Source organism: Pseudochaenichthys georgianus, chromosome 15, assembly GCF_902827115.2.
Source record: "Pseudochaenichthys georgianus chromosome 15, fPseGeo1.2, whole genome shotgun sequence".
NCBI lineage: Eukaryota > Metazoa > Chordata > Actinopteri > Perciformes > Channichthyidae > Pseudochaenichthys > Pseudochaenichthys georgianus.
Window position 1 is genome coordinate 29,199,534 of NC_047517.1, and position 17,464 is coordinate 29,216,997.

The window sequence follows — 17,464 nt, forward strand, 5'->3', positions numbered from 1 at the left end:
AATAAAAGTCCCTGATTGCTCAATATTGATTAAAAAAAGAACTGTCATTACACTATAAGAAGAGCTCCCATCGGAGTCGGCATGTCATTGTGTCCCTAGACAAGACAGTTCCCACTAAATTGCTCCTGTGGGGATTGCCCACAGAACTGAATGTATGTAAGACGCTGAATGTAAGTCGCTTTGGATAAAAGCATCTAACAAGTGACATGAAATGTAATGTAATGTTTTCATTAAGAGTAGAAGTTAATTTAGAAATTATTAAAAGTCACATAAAGCTGGTGAATAACTGAGTTAAAAAATAATAAAAAATCAAATCACCCGATTGTATGAACAAGGTTTTGACAATGAAACAGAGATTACATAATCGTATTGTTACAAAGCTGGAAGGCTGATATGCACTCAGTCTGTTTTTTCCATAAAGAAGAAACAGCTGTGCTGCAACCAAATTAAATAAAAAGATGTTAGGGTATGTTACTGATTTATTTGGACCTTCATCTGGTTTTAAACACTATAATGGGTTTTCTAAAATCAATATCAAGGAAGGTTCTTTATTTGTCAAACGTAGGCCGACATAGCAAAGTTATGTCGATGAAAATCTTGTGTCACAGGCTTCTCCAACAGTGCAACAAGGATTGTTGCTGTTGTTGGTTATTATATTCATTGAAGTTTGTTTGAGCATTTCCCTAATTAGGATAGCTGTTAATGTTAGTTCATTTCGCGGGCATTACCCAATAGGAGACCCTAAAGCGAACCTGGCAAAAGTAGCCTTCATATGGATTTGCTTTTAAAGTGATATAGTTCTCATCACAACGTCAAACCGAATCAATACATAATTTCGATGTTGAAATATAGATACGATTGGCTCTGCTGTTCCTCACACGCACCTCCCCTCCCTCCTCCTTACTGTGTGTCGCACGCAGGAAAGCTCAGTCAGATGGAGACTCCGGAAAGTCCGCGTGCAAATCCAGCCGGCGTCTGTCAACATGAACACCGTTCATATTGAGGATATTTCCACATTTATTTCACTTATTGTATTAAACAGACAGCCGTCAGGTGGTTCTCATTGCCTTCATTGGTGCTCACCATGGCTCGTGATCGGCGACACAAGAGGCGCGTGGATTGAACCGACTCAACTCCAGTGTGAGTATCTCCGTTCAACAAGATAATCTGTTACAAAAAGATTGTTTGTCTGTTTGTTATTTTAATAGTTGATCACCCAGTTTTTTACTTGTTGCTTATTTCTCACCTTTTTAATAGTTGTTATAATACATCTTTAAAATAGTGATAATGTGTTATCAGACATTGTGACAGTATATATTGATCTGTTTATGTATTGACAGCCTGTATATGCAGCCCATAGAAGCCTAAACTTTAATAAAAAATGAGGAAGGACAAATATATAATCAAAATACTGCATACAATTCTTTAATAAGTGTCCAGAAAGTAGTCTTTCAATGCAATACTATGGGTTAAAGACTATGCAATGGTTGAAACTAATGTCTTCCTGGTTAAATGTTCCCCCTCCGTGAACAGCTGCAGAATATCTTAGTGTCATGTCTCCAGGGGGGTAAACACTCTTGGTCTCGAAGACTGAACCAAAAACAGGACAGTGTCATGAGGCGAAGATAAACTGCTGTAAACATTTGTACACGCACTCTCAACATCTTGCGCTTATCTTGTCATTATTATTCTGTTTATTGTAAGATAACAAACCAAAGCGTTCTACAAAACATCTCAATATTTGACAGGAGACCCTGGATAATTTATTCTATTACATGCACCCCAGCAAACAAGCGTTGTTCGCTTCCAGCTCATTGTCGTTTTTTTATATTTATGGTCTTGTAGTTGATGTGTGAGATGTTTACACGCTCACAATTTTCTTTTGACATTTCGTTCAATTTCCTCCCCTTGCTTTCCCCATTCTAGTTTATTGAGGGACTACAACACAGCGGTCCTCCTGACAGTTAGGCAGATGACCTTTAGAACAAACCAGCCTCCGTGGACTGTTAGTGCAGCTTCGAAATCAGTTCAGTTATTGTTAATTGGAGGGAGAAAGCTGAGAGAATGTGAAGGAGGACATGGATTTAGGGACAGTTTGTAGACCCTCTCCACCCTCCATAACTCTCCACATGCTAAACCATAACCCTGCTTCTGGACTGTCAGGTTTACTTGGCAAGAAGGTTGCCACCCGAGTTTTCTGAACAAATGTCTGGCTGAAGCTGCCGAGATGTCAAAGCATGCCTCTTGTGGCCAGAGCTGATGCGCGGAAGATTAGGTAATGCTTCAAGTATGAGAGCGAGGGGGTTGAGCCATATCAGATTGTTTAGACTGGACTCTGGGGGTCCACCACAAATGGAAGAAAAAGACTCTGTAACAGAGCGCATTGGGAATGTGGGAGGTTTGCATGATAACAAATTGTTTTGGCAACAACTCCTCCTTCTTTGTTTATTTTTCTTTGCAATCCGATGATGCATGTTTGAATTTGATATCTCCAAAGAACTCAAATCAAAAGTAAAAGTTCATGAAATTGTCTTTAATTAACTGCAGAAAAGCTATAGCCCCGAATGAGTCATCAACCAAGACAAATATGTTCCCTAATGTCTAAAAGCATTAGAACGTGAGATCGGGCAATGCTTGAAGTGAAACAGAAGTTATAAGTGATTAATAACACATCACTATGTTAATGTTGCAACAATTGCAGTGTAATTACAGGTTTCAAACCTGTGTTTACTTATTAGATTTACCGAACACCTTTAAGAGGATTTTGAGTGTGGGAACAGATTTAGGATCACAGAAGTTCACAAATAAATCCTCTGATCAAGCTGACATGTTATACTGTCATGGTTTGTGTAAGCAAACAGGATTTATAGTAATAGGTTGTCACAGAATCATGTGAACGTTGCTGACTGATTCTATCTTCAAGCGTTTTTTTTAACAGCTGAATTAACAACCAAATGTTCTTGGGGTTCAGTAATCCTGCGGAAAAACTGACAAATCCAACTGAAAACATAACCACCTTGGTGGAGATAAAAACGACAACAATGAATGCAAACATACTACTGATCATCACAAAGTTGGTAGTGAGTCTCTGGAACATGTTCTCCAGACCATACTTGCTGTATTTTTACTTTGCAATGTGGGACATTTGCCAGAAGTTAAGGTAGACTCACTTACAAATAAACTGGAAATACTCTTTAAATGACCTCATATCCATCTCCTGCCTTTAGACATGTCCAGCCCCTCTCCCTCACACTCTTTAAACCGTAGGAAACATTTTTTTCAAGTGTTCTCTGCTTGTTATTATTGTCACATCGGTTTTAAAGCGCTGCTAAAGCAAACAACCTGTTCCTGTTAGAAAAACACATGCATGCAAATATACACTCTTAGATGCATGAACAAATACACCGTTTAGCTTGAGAGGACAACATCTGCAGCCCAGATGTTGGTGTGGATTGTGGTGACCTGGCTGATCAAGACAGACACAAGAGGTTTAATATTTCTAGAGCTTTTCTTAGCATGCGTCTGCTTTGTTTAGACTGTCCTCATGCTTCAACCGCCTGCTTGTTTAACAGATTAAGAAGTTAAATTCCTAAAATGGCAACCGTTATTTTCCAGTGACAGAAACTCAACCTGCTCATACCTCCTCTTAGTAAGGAGTGACAAAGAAGGGGAGGGATGCAGTCCATTTCCTGATATATTTGTGCTCTTAGAAAGCTTTTAGATTTCCTGCCAGAAATGTGTCCATTATCTGATTATGGAAATGGCCTGATAAAGATAACTCCCAGCTTGGAGGTTTATTCAAAATCATTTTGACTCTCAATTTCTTCTTCATCCACACATAGTAAGTTCTATTATCACTGCAGTTTGGTATCCCATCCGTCTTTGTTTGACTTCCCCATCAACAGGGAGGCCGTTTTATTTCCTTTTGTGGCATTAGTTTCTCTTGTACCTCCCATTTCCCAACGCTGGGATTCAGCCAAGTCCCAGTCACAGAGTGTACTGTACAAGGTCATGATGTGTTTTACACAGTTACAAACATGAAGACATGATTAAAACCTGTTCAGTAAATGTGAGAGTTTGTGTATAATGAGTGATGGTTCTTGTAACAGATTGTGTCCTCGTCATGTTGGATTATTTCAAGGTGTTCTTCACATTCGTAGAAGCTCTATTTCATGCTGAAATGTAAACAAAAAATATGCTAAACTGAGCAGTACGTCTTCATACAGCATGCAGCTTTTTGTCTCTGGAAGTGCTCTGCAGGGATGCTGATTTTCAATCGCTTTCATTTCTTTGCAGCAGAGACTCAGTTGAGGCTGATTGGAATCATTTGGTCTTTTCTGAGCCTTATTTTCTGCCTTGAGTCAAGATTTCCGATGAGCTAACAAACAACCTAACCCATAGCATTAGCAGCATGAGTAATATCTCATTCTGTCTTTGATAAATGATTCTTGACATTTCTTGCACTTAGGACAACAAAGGCCTCTAATGCAATGATGAATGCAGGCTTTTATTTTGAGTCAGCAGGATTTTGATGATGGACTTTCACCTCAGTCAATCCCACCTGCTGTTTTTCATCCCGCCGCAGATCGATTTTTGGCCTAAGAGGTCTAAAAGGCTATCTCTCCTGCTCTTTCTCACACTGTTCATTTTCATCTCTGCTCCTTCATTTCTTCATATTGTGATTTACCCTTGACTCAGTGTCCTCTTTATGCTCTGTCACATTTACAAATCTCTCTCTTCTCTCTCTCATGTGGAATTTGTCTTCAGACATCAATCTTGATGTATTATGGCTTCAGATATCAATTACCTCCATTTGTAGAAATACAAATGCAGAGGCATGATCAAAATGAGATAAGAGAACAGAAATATGATGTTTAACACATAATTAAAACAGGGCTAGGGCAGATATCAGGATTGGTAGAAGCAGCATCCTTTACAAATAACTTAAAACTGTTAACCACTGTAGATGTCAAAGTAGTGTTAAGCAAGTAAGTTGTTGACATTTTAAATAACGCACCGCAGATATTTCATTAAATGGGACACATAGCACACTAGAGGGATTACAAAAAGGTATTTGTCCAATCCGACGCAGGCCTGCAGATATTGCCATGCATACCTTGTATGTCTGGAAGGGCTCAGAGCTGTCCCATTATGGACTCTGCCTTTGAAAAGTCCTTTGAGCACACATTCGGCAGGTCAGCACTCATGCAGAATTTGCTTAAGAAAGAATTTACGTGCACACAGGTCAAAAGCATGCAATTATTGTTTAGATGCTATAAATATGACGCCTGAAAATGTCTTAAAGGGGTACTCAACAATACAGTGTATCATCACGTCCATAAAGGTTTGGGACTAATAGGATAGGATTCAAACTAGCACAGACGGAGATATTCTGAGTGCTTCAAGCTCAAAAACACTTGATCCTACACTTCCCATAATGCAGCTTTATAGTTTCTTTCTTTGAACTCAATCCAGTTTTGTCACCTAACGTGATTAAGATGGAGTAACACTCAATTTGACTGATAATTTGCACCTTTAATGATGTAAGTGTGAACATGTTCCATAATGTTGGCCGCACGTTAACAGGCCCCTGTTGTGCAGTAAGAAAAACATTGTTAAATTACAGAGTTCACTACAACTGGTGCAGGATTTCATTCACAGCTCCTATTGTTAGAACTCTGCAACAAAAGGAATACATTACTGGCTGAGGAAGTGTCTGAGAAGTGTTTTAAAAACATTTTACACTTCAATGTCTGGAATTCATTTGCACTGAGCATTAGAAGTAATAATGCACACTTTCTTTTGATTTATGCGGTAGGAAAAGAAAAGAAAACGCGTGCCCTTGCGTCATTGCGTGTCCACCTGTATCAATACATCACTTGGTTCTCTCAGTGAAAAACCTTGATCTTGAAAATTGTATTTCCAGGTTAACAAAATAAAGCTCTCAGTGGACTTTTAGCTCACACAGAATAATCGTGTGTTTTTAGTGTTGAATTACAGAGTAACTATTATTCTGACCTTGAAAGTCTCTTAATAGAGCTTGTCCTTGCGTGTGCTATATAGCCCTCATCATAAAGCAAGGGATCTTCATTCAGCAAGACCACACACACTCTGCAGCTGACCTCAAACATCTTGCATGCTTCTGAATATAGCTGCAAATGCAAAACTGATGCCCCAGAGGGGAATTAAGCTCCCTAAAATACCCAAATATGAAAACATCTTTACACCACCTCTCTAGGAATTATGACAGATGACTGAAATAATTCAAAGGAAGCTACACTGCTCATGTTTGTGTAGGAAGCCTGATGTTTTTCACAACTGTTTCTGATTTGCAGGAGGCCCTCCTGAAGACTGCAGAGCCAGAAAGAAATGAAGACAAATGATGAGCTGCAGATTGAAACCTTTGAAGAATGGACACTTCAGGACATGAAACCTCCTGTAGGTGAAACTTGAGCTCTTTGAGGGAATACATCTCCTCTTTTACATGCCTACTCCGCTTCTATGTCAGTATGTCACTATCGGACTGCAAATACGGGAGCAACACCCACACGGACTACACTCCCAGCCTCCACAACTTGCCCATGGCTGAGAACTATGGGAAAAGGCCCGTCCAGACATTGTTGGACGTGAATACAAATCTGGATATCAAGTGGTCGCTGAGAAACCTGAGGAACAACTCGAAAATGAAACTGGTTAGCTTCCTGATGGGCTTGACTCTGACCTTCCTCATCATGGCTTCCTACATCCTAACGTGGGACAGGAAGGGACTTTTGCTCACCCCCCCACCCTATCAGCTCAGACCTGTGGTCATCCTGACAAGCACAGCAGCAGTCGAAGCTTCCTCTGGAAATTATTTAATAGACATGAAACTGCTGGCAAAGAATATCAGCTCTAAACTGGAATACACACCCAGGAAGGTGCCTGATGAAAAGGATGTCGTTGGAACGGACTCCAATGTAAGTCTGTGGAAAATTGGTCCGACTCATTTAGCTGTAGAAGAGTGAGCCAACTAAAATAAGGGATGTTTTTGTTATGGTTCCACGCTGCGATTATGCAATGTTTTCTCTCAAAAACACGTCGGTAAATGATCATTAAGGCTACAATGGAAAATGTTGATCAGAGACCGCTATGATTGCTTTATTTTTTTGTTGAAGAAAGTGAACTGTAAGAGACGCACAAATAACAAACAGCGTAGAGTTAACCCTGCAGTAAATGCCTGTTTGGTGAAGTTCATAATGACCAGTGTTTGTTGAGACTGACAGAGGTGTTGATTACACTTAGAGCCAAAGTTCGTACAACTGTTGGGTAAATATCACGTTTCATGTGTTGCTCAGAGTGTTGCTCAGGACCCACTGAGTGCGTTTACTATGTGCTAATGTGCTGTAATTCTCCTGTGTTTTAGTGTATGTTCTCATCATGCTTCTCCACATTACCCTCCATCATTTTACAGTCTGTATGACTAGGCAACTCAGATATTAACACTGAAATTACAATAACGGAGATAGCCACACAAGTGAGTCATTAAGTCAAGCTACCATTTCGTTTTTGACACATGAATATGTAATGTTGAGTCTTTCAAAGCAACCTAATGCAACTAAAAGCTGCAAAATCATGTAATTTGGCATTTAATTATGAATGTTTTGATACTTTTAATGATAACTTGTTACTGCTGAGTTTAAATTACATAATTCAAAGACGCTTCTAAAGAAAATAGAATGCGCTGTGTAAGACGTCATCTTCACGATCATGAAAAATGTCACCATTTAGATAACCTCATGAAATACCTCTCCCAATCCTGATAGTGTGTTTTACAGTATTTTGTCAAGTGTATGGTGCCTTAATTTAGTTGTTTTCCTCTCCGCAGCTGTTCTCTGTAATTCCTCGCCACTTCCTGCCCGGCATTAAGAGCCCTTGCTGGTATGAGGAGTTCTCCAGTGTACGCAGCACTGATCTGTACCAGAGGAACCTCTTCAATCAGCACTCAAAGACCTTCAAGACTATGTTTGACCACCTGAGGACTAACTTCCAGCAGCACTTACTTCACAGAGGAAGCAAAGTGTTTCGCCTACGCTGCTTACCGTACTTCTACATCATCGGACAGCCGAAGTGCGGCACGACGGACTTGTTCGAGAGGCTGCTGCTGCACCCAGATGTCAAGTTCAACACCTTGAAGGAGCCGCACTGGTGGACCAGGAAACGCTTCGGTAAGTCATCAGGAGGGGGAGGGTGTTTCTTAATATTAATATGCAAGGCAGGGCAGGGCAAGGCAAGGCAAGGCAAGGCAAGGCAAGGCAAGGCAAGGCAAGGCAAGGCAAGGCAAGGCAAGGCAAGGCAAGGCAAGGCAAGGCAAGGCAAGGCAAGGCAAGGCAAGGCAAGTTTATATACCACCTTTCAACACAAGGCAATTCAAAGTGCTTTACAAAAACCGAAAGACATTAAGAAAATGGCATTTAAAATCAGTCATTAAAAAGAAAAGATAATAAAAGAAACATTAAAAGATAAAAGTTACAGTGCAGTTTAAGATGTGAATAGTTCAATTAAAAGCAGCGGCAAAAAGAAAAGTCTTTAGTCTGGATTTAAAAGTAGTCAGATTTGCAGCGGACCTGCAGGTTTCTGGGAGTTTGTTCCAGATATTTGGAGCATAATAACTAAACGCTGCTTTACCATGTTTAGTTCTGACTCTGGGGACAGAAATCTGACCAGTCCCTGAAGACCTGAGAGATCTGGATGGTTCATAATTTAGCAGTAGGTCAGAAATGTATTTTGGGCCTAAACCATTCAAAGCTTTATAAACCAGCAGCAGTATTTTGAAATCTATTCTTTGACACACAGGAAGCCAGTGTAAAGACTTCAGAACAGGAGTGATGTGATCCACTTTCTTAGTCTTAGTGAGGACTCGAGCAGCGCCGTTCTGAATTAGCTGCAGCTTTCTAATAGATTTTTTAGTGAGACCTGCAAAGACACCATTACAGTAGTCCAGTCTACTGAAGATACAAGCATGGACAAGTTTTTCCAAATCCTGATATATTCTTTAGGTGATAGTAGGCTGATTTAGTAACTGTTTTAATGTGACTGTTGAAACTCAGGTCAGAGTCCATGATTACACCTAGATTTCTGGCTGTATCTGTTGTTTTGAACATTGCATGCTGAAGCTCAGCGCTAACTTTTATACGTTCTGCCTTGGCTCCAAAAACCATTACCTCAGTTTTATCTTTGTTTAATTGGAGAAAGTTCTGACACATCCAGTCATTGATTTGTTCAATGCACTTACTCAGTGTTTGAATTGGAGCATAGTGTCCTGGTGAAATTGTTACGTACATTTGTGTGTCATCCGCATAGCTATGGTAACTTATTTTGTTGTTTTTCATTATCTGAGCCAATGGTAGCATGTAGATGTTAAAGAGAAGAGGCCCCAAGATGGAGCCTTGAGGTACCCCACATGTCATATTTGTCAACTCAGATTTGTATTTACCTATAGAAACAAAGTTTTTTCTGTCCTTTAAGTAGGATTCAAACCAATTTAGAACTGTTTCCGAAAGTCCCACCCAGTTTTCTAGTCGGTCGAGTAATATGTTGTGGTCAACAGTGTCAAACGCAGCACTGAGATCTAATAATACTAACACTGAAGTTCTGCCACTGTCTGTGTTTAAGTGGATGTCATTGAAGACCTTTACCAGAGCAGTCTCAGTGCTGTGGTTTGGACGAAAGCCTGACTGGAACACATCGAAACAACTATTTACATGCAAGAAATTACTCAATTGTTGAAAAACAACTTTTTCAATGATCTTACCTAGAAATGGGAGGTTTGATATGGGCCTGTAGTTGTTCATTACTGAAGCATCTAGATTATTCTTTTTTAAGAGCGGTTTAATGACTGCAGTTTTCAGGGCCTGTGGAAAAATACCTGAGTGAAGAGATTTGTTTACTATGTGAAGTAGATCTGAGGCCATGCAACGAAAAACATCTTTGAAAAATCCTGTTGGAATAATATCAAGGCAGCAGGAGGAGGATTTCAGAAGTTGAATCCTCTAGGTTTTTATCATTAATCTGATGGAATTGTGTGATGGTGTTTGAATTGATATTAGGTGGACATAGGGACAACACATTTGCTGTACCTGATGCAGAGGCACTGACTGCTTGTCTGATTTTCTGAATTTTGTCAGTGAAGAAGGAGGCAAAATCATTGCATGCCCTGGTGGATAGAAATGCAGAGGCTACTGACACTGGGGGGTTAGTTAGTCTGTCGACGGTAGCAAACAAGGCACGTGCATTGTTTTTGTTTTTGGTAATGATGTCAGAGAAGAAAGACTGTCGTGCGTTTTTCAATTCCAAATTATAAAGGCCAAGTCTCTCTTTATAGATTTCAAAGTGAACCTGGAGATTTGTTTTTTGCCACCTACGTTCAGCTTTTCGACACTCTCTTTTTTCTGCTCTCACGTCATGGCCTTTCTCCATGGAGATATTTTCTTCCCAGTCACTTCCTTTACCTTAGTTGGAGCAATGGCATCTATAACATTTTTAATTTTTTAATTAAAATGATCTACTAGCTCAATTACTGAGATGTTAGCAGGGGCAAGTGTGGAAGACCAATTCTGAGTAAACATTTCCCTAGTATTTTCAGTTAAATATCGCTTTGTGGTTACCTCTTTTTGAACATTCTTGTGAACAGAAATAGAGCTCTCAAAGAACACACAGGAATGATCAGAGAGTGCAACATCAGTCACCACAACCTTAGAGATATTCAGACCCTTTGAGATAATTAAGTCCAGAGTGTGCCCCTTATTGTGCGTGGGCTCCGTCACATGCTGAGTCAGTCCATAGTTATCATGAACACAAAACAGTTCTTTAGCCCATCTGTCCTGGGGGTTGTCAACATGGATGTTAAAATCACCAACAATGACTAGACGGTCAAAGTCAATACACACTATAGACAGCAGTTCAGTAAAGTCATCAAAAAAGCTTGCACAGTATTTGGGTGGTCTATAGATATTTAGGAACAGCTGAAGGGCCACATATTCAAAAGTAGCAAAGTTCCCATAAGATGTCTTCCTGCATTGAATGGAATCATTGAACAAAATAGCAACTCCACCTCCCTTCTTTTGCATTCTTTCCTGACTCATAACACTAAAGTTGGGAGGGGTTGATTCGATAAGAACAGCTGCACTGTTATTTTGTTCAATCCAAGTTCCCGTTAAAAACATAAAATCAAGATTGTGCTCAGAGATAAAATCATTGATTAAAAATGTTTTTCCTGCCAAAGACCTGACATTTAATAAGGCTAGTTTAAGTTTGTTAGATACACTATAAGTAAGATTTTTTGTGACAAGCTGTGGCTGACATGGAATCACTGCTAAATTTGATAAACTCACACAAACGTTTGAGCACTTCCTGTTTCTAAGCTGATTCACCGCTCTTAATCTATTACCTATCAACACAGATATCGGCAAAGCTACTGGCAGGCAGGGCCCTGGCATGTCCTGGAAAGAGTTGAGAGTGCCATACGCCCTTGAGCCTGGACCCAGCACATATCAGTAAGAGTTTGTTGCATTTTGTACACACACATCCTTATCAAGCTTCGGAGACTGCAGATGCTTTCTTGATGAAGACGGGGGAGATGGTGCACGTCTCTGCGGTGATTTTGGTGGGCGTCGTTGAGGAGCGGGGGTAAAGGACATGCTGCCAGCCCTGCGTATCTCCTTAGTTTGGTTATTGAACTCCAGGAAGGAATCGGTGCCAACCCTCTGTATCTCCTTCATGTGTTCAACGATCTCCAGGAGGGTGGGCGAGGGTGAAAGGGTGAACGGAGTATCAAAGGCGTTGACAGGGGGGGGGCGCGATGTGTTGTGTCTTTCTCCTGTTTTGATTCCTCTTGCCGCTTGTCATTGGCAGAGGGAACAGATTGATGACGCAGGCAGTTGAATATGTTAGAGATAAACAATTTCACTCCTGACTTGTTCAGGCAAACTCCATTTGCCTTGAAAAGATGTCTGCGATCCCAGAAAAAGTTAAAATGCTCAATAAAATGGACAGAATGGTCAGTACAGGCAGTTGAAAGCCAGGTGTTCAGTGCAAACAATCTGATGAATCTCTCCACTCCTCTTCTGACTGGCGGTAGAGGGCCACTGATGAACACCTCCGCATTTACAGAGCTGACAGTTTCCAACAAACATTTAAAGTCTTCTTTCAGCACTTCTGACTCTTGTTTCACAACATAATTTGTTCCAATGTGTAGTACCACATTCTTCACAGTCGGATGTTCAGCCCCAATATGCAGGATCTTCTCAGCCAAGTCAGAGACTACATCCTTGGGAAAACACTTTGGTGTTGTTCTTACTACACAGACCTTTTACATCTCTTACAGCATAGTCACCCACAATCAGAGTTTCAGGCCCAGTTGTTAGCTTTCCCTCTAGCTTTTTACTTTTGGAGTAGCTATTGGTCCTTACCCTGCTGTGTGAAGAGGACAGGTTATCCAGGTCATCAGAAAGAGATCTCCGGTTATCGGTCAGCGGAGCGTATCTGTTCTGGATTGGCACACTTGGTGGTTTAGGAGAATTGTTTGTAATTCTCCCTTTAGCAGCTGTCCACGGCTGTTTCCTAGTATGAATAGGGGTTGAAGAGGCGCTCTTCCTGGGTGATAACAATGCAGGCCAGCCGGTCGCATCACAGATTTCAGAGCGCTGGGCTCTGCCTGTTATCCGTCCTCCCAAATCCCATGGAAATGATTTACTCTTAGGCTTTGCACCCAGAGAGTTCCAGGGAGGACTACCACTTGTAGATTTATTACCCAGTACACAGCCCTCCTGTTCCTTGGAATCCTTGTAGCTGCTAACTAGCTGTGAGTTAGCATACCCTTCTCCATTATTTTTGCAACACTGGTAAAGTGGTGTCATTCCCACGACATAGTCCATTCACTTCCACGTTAACTTCCAACCGTTGCATTTTCATTTCCAACACAGCCATCTTCTGTATAAGTTTCTGGAAGTCATCTGTAGAGAACAGAGGCATTTTACTACCAACTAGCTTAAGCTAAATAGCATGCAGTAGCCTACCAGGCTTTAGCTGTTGCTAGGCCACGCTACTGTAAGACTGAGGTCGTCGTAAAAATGTTGAAATATGGCTGAAACCCTCCGTCTATTTACGAAGATGAACTGTCCCAGTGATAAGTTGATGTCCAGGAGCCGCTGCTGAAGTTTTCGGAGAATAAGAATAGGAAAATCAGCATAAAAAGTAAGCAGAGGCAGGAGCAAGCAGAAAAGCGTCTGCACTGTAAGAAAGATAAGCGTAACATACACTGTAAAGTACATTAATTGAATAAAAGAAGCAACTGTTTTGGTATTCAATCAGGTTTGTGCCTGTTAGGATGCTGTTTCATTAGACAATTTATTTAAAAAAACTCTGTGTTATATCTCTCACAGGCTCCGCCCTCTACTGGACTCTATGGGTACTATCTTACCCCGCAAGCATTCTCCCACTGAGACTTCTATAGACGTAGCCGGCCCTGGGCGGGCTTACCTGAATGCGCGCGTATCACACCGTATAAAAGGGGGCCTCGCCTCCTGACTATCATCCTTTTCTCTTCAGCAAGCGGAAGAGTGGGTGCTTCACCCGAAGGTGGTGAAGCAGATCTGGGCCCAGTTCGGGAGAGCGGAAGTGGATCTGTTCGCCAGCCGGCGAAACAGCCACTGTGCCCTGTGATTCTCCGTGGCTCGGAGCGACGACCCACCCTTGGGGGTGAAGGCGTTTGCACACGAGCCATGGCCAAGGAAGCTGCTCTACGCCTTTCCACCGCTGCGTCTCATTCTCCCCCTCCTGAGGAGAGTGAGGCGAGAACGTCTGTCAGTCATCCTAGTGGCTCCGGACCGCTTTGGGCGCCGTGGTACTCAGAGATGACACAGATGAAGGTGGGCCAGCCCTGGGCGGTTCTCCAGTTCTGGGGGGCGATGTCTCAAGAGGCAGGTGCAATCGGGGCGTTACCCACTCTCGGCCGTCCTCTCCAGGCTTGGCTCCTGAGAGGGACAGGCTGAGACAGGGTGGATTGTCTGACAGCGTTATTCAGTCTATCCAGGCAGCTAGAGCTGGATCCACCACAGCCTGTTACAGGCCAAAGTGGCTAGGATTCCAGCGATGGTGTGAGAAGCGGGGAATAGAGCCCCTATCTTGTGAGTTAGGCTCTATTTCAGGGATGGTGGGGGCCAAATAATGTATGTACTGGCCACCAGGGGGCCGCAGATTCAATTGGAACACACAAAAACACAAATTCCACGTATTGTATGTAATTATTAACACATATACTAAGTTTGACATTTTCATTGATATGTTTCTATCTTTAAGGGAACATCCTCTAATAAGCCACTAAACAAACATCAGTTCACAGAAATGTTGTTTAATTTTTACAAGTGGCATGTTTGTATTGAACAGGTTATTTAACAGTGGAATACAACTTTTAAACTATTGGAAAGTGTGCATTAAGATTAAACAGTAACATGACATAAACATGAAGTCAGACCCCCCCCTCCTCTCAGATCTGCCCCCCCCCTCTCATCCACAGCAGAAAGCTGCGCTCACAGCTGCTCAGCCCAGCCGCACACCTGGGGCCTCTGGAAGCGGCGGGCGAGAATAAACCCTGCTCTAACATGACATAAACATGAACACTAACCCAGACATTAGTTGTCTAACTGGAATTTAAGAGACTTGTAGCCTGTCTCTGCTGACGCACAATAAGGGGAATGTCAACATCGATGCCAGTGCATCCAAGCTGCATCAGATGAAACAGCGTTTCGTCTGACAGTCTGTTTCTCTCTTTTGATTTGATGTGATTCATCATGGAGAAGTTGCTCTCACATATGTATGTGCTCCCGAACATGCTGGCCTGTTTAAGCGCAAAATCTCTCAAGAGAGGGAAGCAAATCTCGGGCAACAGTCTCCAAAACGACACTCCCCTCTCATTCCGTTTCATTTGGAAAAATAAGTCCCCTTGTAGTTCGCACAGTTCCATTTGTAGTTCAGGTGGCTGGTCATTCACAACCGCTGAGATGGGGTCAGTGAAAAGCTGGATTGTGCCTCGCATGTCGTGGAAATCCTGAAAGCGATTGTTGAATTGATCCTGCAACATTTTAAGGGCTTCTCTGTAACGGTGGATCGTCATCTCACATTCGGCCAATTCGGGGATGTCATTGCGCAGCTCTCCACATGCGGGGAAGTGTGTCAAATTCGGGGGATCTGACGCAAGGTTATCTCTGAACAGGCTGAGTTTCATCTGAAAACTATTCACATGACCAAAAAGGTCGGACACGGTCTGATCTTTGCCTTGCAACCGGACATTCAAGCAATTGAGATTTCCACTTATATCAGTGAGAAAGGCCATGTCACAGAGAAAGTGTGGATCCCTCAATGTGTTACAGTACGCACTTGTATCCGCAGTAAGGCTGTTCTCCAAAAACACGGGAATTTCGAGCCGCAGTGCGTAAAACCTCTCCAGGCATTTACCACGGCTCATCCACCTGATGTCTGTGTGCAGCTGTAAATCACCGTAGGCAGCATCCACCTCCTCTAGAAAGGCTGTGAATTTCCGATGATTTAGAGACCTGTTCCCCCCCCGAATCAGATTGGTAACTTTTGTTACCACATCCATGACATGTGTGAAGTTCAGATTCTTTGCACAGAGGGCTTCCTGGTGTATGATGATGCAGTGCAGTATCGGGCAATCCACACCACTTTGACGGAGAAGTCCAGCGAAGCCAGTGCGCCTTCCTTGCATTAATGGAGTCCCATCAGTAACAACGGCAGATAGCTTGTCAAATCCACCATATTCGCTGACAACACCCTTCACTGCCTCGAAAATGTCCGATCCCTTTGTTGTGCCGTGCAGTGGTACAAGTTTTAATAGTTCCTCGTGTACATCAAATGACGCATTTATTGATCTTGCGTACACCAGTAGCTGGCTAACATCGGTAACGTCTGTACTCTCATCTAACGCTAACAAAAAGTATGAACAGTCAGACATGATTTGTTTCAGCTTTCCCTCCACATGACTTTGAATGTCAAAAATCCTGCGAGTCACTGTGCGTCGGGAGAGGGACACAGTTTCAAAATGTTTAGCCATTTTCTCATTTCCAAAGGCGTTAGCCATCTCAATCGCGCATGTTTTCACCAACTCTCCTTCTGATAGTGGCTTCTTTGCTTTGGCAAGCTGGAGTGAGACAGCATATGATGCTTTCAGACTTGATTCTTGGACACTTGTGACTTGGGTGAAAAAGCACTGTTGTTTTTGTACTTTCCCTTTCAGGTCCGCTAGGATCGCTGCTCTGGCAGCCCCGGTGTACTTGTCATATTTGTCCTTGTGCACAGTGTTGTAGTGGCGGCTCAAGTTGCTTACTTTCATGACAGCAACGGTCTGCAAACATATTAAACATTGTGGTTTACCCCTGAATTCAGTGAAAAGATACTCGTTCTCCCACTTTTCTTGGAAAACACGATTTTCCTCAAATATCTTTCTCTTGCTCATGCTGACATCCACATAGGGCCGTGTTCATATGTTACCCGCTCTATCGAAATCAGTCGGAAGTCGCAACCAACGGCTGATTTCAAAATAAAAGTGGATTTGTGTAAAAAAACTAGTTTTTCGGGGTTCGTTAGAGTTTGTTTTCATCTGATTTCAAATAAATACAGTCTTGACTTTTAGAATATTAAACTCGTTTTGCCAAATTCAAATTCATGATAAATAGAACTTTGAAGCTTGTAACGGCATAATTACAAGCAGAGAACGGAGTAATTTAACGTCACAGCAGGCATAACAACAGCCGGTGTTTCTTGTGAGTTTCCCCCGGGAAACAAACACAATACACACAAACACGTCACAGATTATTTCGCGGTATTTGGCTGCCGAACGAAATCACATATCAGTAATATAAGTTACAAAAAAAATATTATTATTTTTTTCAATTAAAAAAATATATAATTTTTTTTTTTTAATTACCTTGTTTTCTAAATTGACCCGCGGGCCGCCATTTGCCCATCCCTGCTCTATTTTATCCTTCTTACAGTTATTGGTGGACAGAGGGCTTGCGCATTCAACAGTGAAGGTGTATGCAGCAGCCATCTTGTCCTGCCATGAGGGATTTGGCGGCAGGTCAGCCTTTAGTCAACCACTGATGTCGCGGTTTTTAAAGGAATGGTCCACTCATTAGATAATTAATCAAAGCTTCAGTATTTAGTGAAACGTTATGTTTAAACCATACCCTGAAAAAATCAGCGATATTCCCCGGTAAATAATGATTTTATAGCTCTTTTTATGACAATACGACACCCTCTGTCCTAAGACCCTCACATCGTACAAGGAAAAACTTCCGAAGAAAACCCCCAGTTTAAAGGGAACATGGGAGAAACCTCAGGGAGAGCAACAGAGGAGGGATCCCTCTCCCAGGACGGACAGACGTGCAATAGATGCCGTGTGTAAATTGAA

The 17,464-nt window shown here is 41.9% G+C and overlaps 1 protein-coding gene across 1 annotated transcript in view; it reads left to right on the forward strand.

Moving 5' to 3' along the window:
- The first annotated feature begins 931 nt into the window (after nucleotides 1-931).
- The window catches only part of LOC117459309 (carbohydrate sulfotransferase 15-like), a 37,606-nt gene continuing 21,073 nt past the window's right edge, over nucleotides 932-17,464 (forward strand). The window contains exons 1-3 of the mRNA XM_034100063.2: nucleotides 932-1,140; nucleotides 6,336-6,956; nucleotides 7,865-8,204. Coding sequence (XP_033955954.1) covers nucleotides 6,510-6,956; nucleotides 7,865-8,204 — 787 coding nt within the window. The 5' untranslated portion in view covers nucleotides 932-1,140; nucleotides 6,336-6,509. The remainder of the gene's footprint in view (nucleotides 1,141-6,335; nucleotides 6,957-7,864; nucleotides 8,205-17,464) is intronic.